Genomic DNA, 5,931 nt, shown 5'->3' with positions numbered 1-5,931 from the left:
ACGCCTATCTGCTCAGATGTGAATCGCCCCTTTGGGCACCACATCCATTCATCTCTGTTATCTCTGTGGGGTATGACACTGCATGTTTCCAAGTAACTCTTTATTTTACTTAACAGTGGCCCCCAAGTGCAAGAGTGCTGCGCCTCATTTGTAAACTTGATCCTTGGTCTGTATGTGTAGAAAAGTAGGGTTTGGTACTATCCATGGTTTCAGGAATCCCCTGGAGATCTTGGAATGTATCCTTCATGGAAAAAGGGGCGGGGAGGGGACTACTGTTCCTTCAAATTATTTCTTGAGGTCATCTTGTTTCTTACTATTATTCTAGTCTAAGCTAATCTGCTTTGGTGGTGAACTTCAGTGAAATGGACTTTGTGAAGGAGCCTATGGGTTCTATAAATACCTGTTTTAGTGCCTATTCCTACAACTCCTTTTTATTAGTTGTTTAAAACTTGTAGTTGCTCTAGTGATGTTAGAGACCAGTGCAGGTAACTCCGGGAATAAACGCTTTCAGTGTCATTCTTTTGGGGGGCCAAAACATTTAATTTTCTGGTCCCAAGTTAAAATAATTCTTGGAATTTTTTTGATCAGTTGTCTAAGAAACTATAGCAGAAGCCCTTAGAGGCTGCTACACTTACATTGCCTAGTTATACATGTAATGAAAGCTACCTATTCTAGTTGCCTGGCTGCTGAAAGGTTTTCAGCAGATAAATGAACATAAAGGCACAGTAAAGAACTGATACTAACTGAAAATTTGCAAAGCAGTATTGGACAACTGAGTAAATGCACCGAGTTGTACAGTAGGAGGAAGACCTCAGCCAAGGCCATCATTACATTAAGCCCGCTCAGGAGCAGGTGGCCATGGAACATGCCCTTACCTACATTTTACTGATAGTCATCTCAAATGCTTCTGTCTAGAGTTAGGAAGCCTTCAAGATCTAACCAGGCAGAATTAACTATATATGATCTTTTTCCGGGTATATTATTCCGGGTATAATAGTAACTGCCTATTAAGATTACTTAGTTGATTTAATTATGTAAGACTCTATGCCTATAGAGAACTAATGGCTTTTCTGCTGTGATCTCAGTATCTGCTGGATTGGTAGCAGACAGTTAAAAATTTGCTGAATGGGTTAACTGTTTAGAATTACCTTAAAACTTAACCCATACATTGATAAAGACATACACTTACAGTGGCACCTGTGGCTCAAAAGGGTAGGGCGCTGGCTCCACTTGGCGGAGGTGGTGGGGATTCAAACCCAGCCCCAGCCAAAAATAAAAAGACATACAATTGCTACAGGGTCTAGAATGAGTAGAATTCATGTGTTATCTTAGAATGTTGCCCCAACACTTTTTTTTTTTTTTTTTTTGCAGTTCTTGGCTGAGGCTGGGTTTGAACACACCACCTCTGGCATATGGGGCTGGCACCCTACTCCTTTAAGCCACATGCACTGCCCAGCAACACATTTTAATGAGTGGTGTTTTTTTTTTAAAGTTATAGAATTTATATATAAATATATAAATTCACTTAAAACATATAGTTCATTTAATACTGACAGCTTGTTTGCTTATGATCTGCTTTTATGGGGGGACTCCATTTATTAAAAACAGGTACTTCTTATCTATATTCACCAAACTGCACTGATGTAAAAAATTACTAACTTGACAGTTTACATTTCTTATCAATTTTTTATCATGCTACTTGCGCAAAGGAATGAAATTGTTCACTAAATTATGTTTAGATCTTTATTCATTTAACAAGTTCATATAAATAAGTTTAATATTCCATAAATGACAAGCATCTTAAATACAAGTTTGATAACTATCATTAAAAAATTAATAAAATCAAAGTCAAATTTTCAACAAGGCAAGGTGACATTTATCACTAACCTGACTAAAAGGCCGCACTCGCACTGCTACTTTCACACAGTCAACACTTGGCAAAGGCATTTTCATCATTTTCTCATTATCCATATTGTTATTTGGTAGAAAAATAATGCAGAAAAAGCACACTGCTTATGCTTCACATTAAAACATGAAAAGCTTAGCTAACGAAAGCAGCTTCTTTCTAGATGATCAATTATTGAGGGTCCATTCATTACACGCTATCAATTACCTCTTATAAATTATTTTACAACACTTATTTATTGATGAACATTACGGCCCACATCAAGTAGCATCACTTAATTGTGCAGTCGGACTGCAGAGAATGGGGTGTTTTATTTTTTCTTTTGCCACATCTACTCACACTCTCCCCAGCCTCAATAATCTGTGCCTGAGGTCCTGTGATTACTTGTCAGTTTTAAAACCTGAATATTAAGGGATTTCTGTGATTCAGTAGCAAGCTCCTTCACATCAGTATTACAATAAAATCTGTACAGACTTTTCCTCCGGTTAGGCACACACAGGTGCACTGAACATCCACAAAACACTTATTTTACATTTCCCTTCTCAAACCCTTTTATGAGGTTGCTAGTGAGCAGTGAACCGGTCAATCTAACCTGGATAATTAGTCTCTGAATAATGAAGAGACTTTAGAGATAAACAGCCTTTAAGACTGCTGATCAAGAAATGCCAACATCTTAGTTAACCAATGCATTACTTGAAAATTATTCATTTGAGGTAGATTACACAAAATTTGTGAAAACTACAAAAAGATGGCAATATAACACACCCATAATTCAATGTCAACATTATCAATAGCCTAAAACATACATTTTTGACTTGAAATCTTAATCACAGAATGAAAGTGCATAAATTATAAAATGGCAACTTTAAAGAATATGGGATCAATGCCTACTAGCATATAAAAATCATCATTAAAACAGAAATCCCTCTCAAAAATCTAACAGACAACAAACTACTGTGATGGATACACTTTATTTAACATTGCAATAATAAGCCGTATTTACATATTATATAAATGTATAAAGTTTTTTTCTTTTTTTAAATGTACAAAATCTTAATATAAAATAGAAAAAACTGCGTGGACTAAAGAATCACACCCCACATGGAGTTATTTTACTTACTGAAGACCTCCTGTTTATAAACATTTATATAAATTATTTTCTTCCAAATTAGATGGTTTTTAATCCACACTATTCTGATGACTTTACAAATAGGTGTACACTAAAACTTTAAAAATTACAGCATTTTTCTGCGTAAAATTTGCTTTGGGTAGGAAGACAGCTTCTTTCTGCCCTTCCCAAGAGCTTTTCCTGCCACTTCTGCAGTCTTTCTTGGTTTGCTCTTTACTTCATCAACAGGGCTTGGCAAAGGAGAAATCAGCTTAATTTCTACTGGAGGAGGTGACCAAGAACTTTCTTCAATATTTCTGAAAATATAACCAAGTAAGAATAAACACATTATGTTACAAATGTAACTACCTTCCCCACATTTTCCAAGAAACCTTAGGGGGGTTGGATTACCCTGCCTAATGCTTTCATTTTAGAAAAGTGGTAATGGTTTCAAGAGAGGTGAAACTTCAAGTCAGATAAGGTAATTAGGAGCAGAGTAATGATTTCACTTTACTAAAAGTGAAGTGATTTAGATATTTAAAAGCAGTAACTATCGCTTTAATTTTTCCTTTAAATGTTTCATATGTATTAACAATGCTGGATTATAAGCATCAGTCAAGTACTAGCAGTCAGTCTAGGGGATGAGAGCCCAGCAGGCTCATTTGTACTTTCATTAAATTCAACCATGCCTAAGCACAACATGAACAAGATACTGTGTAACAAATATATCTGAACTGGAGTCACTTTCTCAGGGATGTAGTTTTAGTGCTACTAGGGAAATAATAGCAAAATTTCTAACTATTTTCCTTATGAATACAGTGTTTCCTAAGTCACCACACATATAGGAAAATGGGAAATGTACTTTTGTTTACAAAATATTCTCAATGTGCTGGCCACTTTTTTTTACACACTCATGGTGAACACATTCCTATCTGCTTCAATATTGTCACCTATCTTCATCAATAAAATGGTGAACCATCCCTCTTTCCTCCCCTCCCCCACTACAAAAAAAGAAAGATCCAGTGGTACTCTAAACTTCCCCCACCCAACCACCACCCGTTAAAAAGGATGAGCTGGGGCTCAGTGCCTGTAGCACAGTGGTTACAGTACCAGCCACATGCACTGAGGCTGGTGGGTTCGAGCCCATCTGGGGCCTGCTAAAGAACTACTACAATAAGAAAATAGCCAGGCGTTGTGGCAGGTGCCTGTAGTCTCAGCTACTTGGGAGCTGAGGCAAGAGAATCACTTAAGCCCAAGAGTTTGAGGTTGCTGTGAGCTGGGATGCCATGGCACTCTACTGAGGGCAATATAGTGAGACTCTGCCTCCAAAAAAAAAAAAAGATGAGCTGGTTTTCATGCTCTGCAGAGAAAACCACCCTCACCAGAAAAATCTAACAAAGCCAAGAAGCCAGTGCTTGTAAATGTCCCTAAGAATTATCCTTCCTGATGAGCTTAATCTCCCTGTTAAAACCAAGTCATCTCAAATCTCATTTTGAGAAACAAATGGATAAAAACCATAGAACGAAAGGTCATACCTTCCAGTTTGTTTTGTTTCTGTAATCTGGATCCTTTTCACTGTTTGCTTTCCCATAGTTTCTACGGATTTATCATCATCTTCCTACAGTTTAAAATTTTAAAAAGATAAATCTTAAATAATTAAACATTTAAGTGTAAATTTAAAAGTTCTATCCTGAGTTAAGGAATATTATAGCCAAACACTGCTAATGAATTCAAACTGAGTAAATCTGAAATGAACTTTTTTTTTTAAAGTAAAAACCTTACATTGGACTGCTCTTTATTCCTTATGCCCACATTTCAAGTCATCTCCAAGTTGTTGTCAGTTTTATTTTTGAATGCCTCCTCTGTCCACTGCCCTTCTATTCCTCTTGCCTAAAATCCAAGCTCTCATTTTGTAGGGAGCAGGCCACCAGAGACAATTTTTTTTCTGACTATTCCTAGTTTGTGAATGCTCCCCTCCACTTGCCACAGTGCTGGGCATTTGCATTCGCTGTTTTCTCTGCCAGGAATGCTTGTCTCCTCTACCTCCTATCTACTGAGGTATTTGGGTATAAATTCTTAACATTTTGTGAAATAACCATTTGCGTTTTTGTCTCTTCAGTTAAGATTTGAGTGCCTGAAAGACAATGAATTTGCTTGAATTACTGTTGTGCAAGCTTTTGTCATTACATATAGTAATTGACTCATAGTAGATAATAAATGCTTTTGAATTAATGTTTGTAAATAGAAGGAATCACAGTCTCTGACCTGTCCATACTTTAGGGTTACATAGGGTTATATGCAATTACGTGACAGAATCTGAAATGCAGTCTTTCTAATCCAAGTGTGCTCTATAAATAACACTCAGGGGGTTCAGGGACCTACATCTCAAACTCCTGCAGATAATTCTGATGGATACTAAAATTTAAAAACCTTTCCCCTAACTGTATCTGCCAGTGATATATCATTAACATGCCACCGATCTTTCTGAAACGCATGGGCTCCAAAGGTATAGACAACTTTAGGAAATATTTGCTTTAAAAAGTAAATAAAATTAATAAATAAAACATTTGTTTAAAAAAAGCATGTTTTAACAAACAAACAAGTAAAATCTTGCATTCCTTACCAGTCTGTGTACCTGCTTGGATGTACTGGATGTTATTTTTTGCCGAGTCCTCAAAGCAGGAGGTGAGGCAACAAACCGAGAAGATAAATCTGAAATGAATTCATTCAGCTTTTTAAGCCAAAGTTGAAAAACAAAGCACTATACCAATATACTTACGTATATAAAAATAAGCATAACTTGGAACAAATGTACTTTAGAAAGTTGGCAACATCCCTGGAAACCTGGAAAACTTTTAATAGCCTAACCCAATTATTCATGTTCGTAGAGAAATGAGAGGAAAAACTCTCAGCTTGG

At 36.5% G+C, this 5,931-nt stretch overlaps 1 protein-coding gene across 4 annotated transcripts in view; it reads right to left on the bottom strand.

Annotated features, from left to right (window-relative positions):
- Positions 1–1,729: 1,729 nt before the first annotated feature.
- The window catches only part of AHCTF1 (AT-hook containing transcription factor 1), an 87,034-nt gene continuing 82,832 nt past the window's right edge, over positions 1,730–5,931 (bottom strand). For 3 of the 4 annotated variants that reach the window (XM_012810759.2, XM_023518556.1, XM_023518557.1), the window contains 3 exons: positions 5,638–5,726; positions 4,550–4,632; positions 1,730–3,331 (listed from right to left, as the gene is read on the bottom strand). In XM_012810759.2, the coding sequence (XP_012666213.1) occupies positions 3,142–3,331; positions 4,550–4,632; positions 5,638–5,726 (362 nt within the window). In that variant the 3' untranslated portion in view covers positions 1,730–3,141. The remainder of the gene's footprint in view (positions 3,332–4,549; positions 4,633–5,637; positions 5,727–5,931) is intronic. The other variant, XM_023518558.1, reaches the window with a different exon arrangement.

This window comes from Otolemur garnettii, unplaced genomic scaffold (genome assembly GCF_000181295.1).
Source record: "Otolemur garnettii isolate 467f Iridium unplaced genomic scaffold, OtoGar3 scaffold00141, whole genome shotgun sequence".
NCBI classification, from domain to species: Eukaryota; Metazoa; Chordata; class Mammalia; order Primates; family Galagidae; genus Otolemur; species Otolemur garnettii.
Note: the sequence above shows the minus strand (reverse complement) of the source record. Positions and strands in the feature narration are given on the sequence as shown.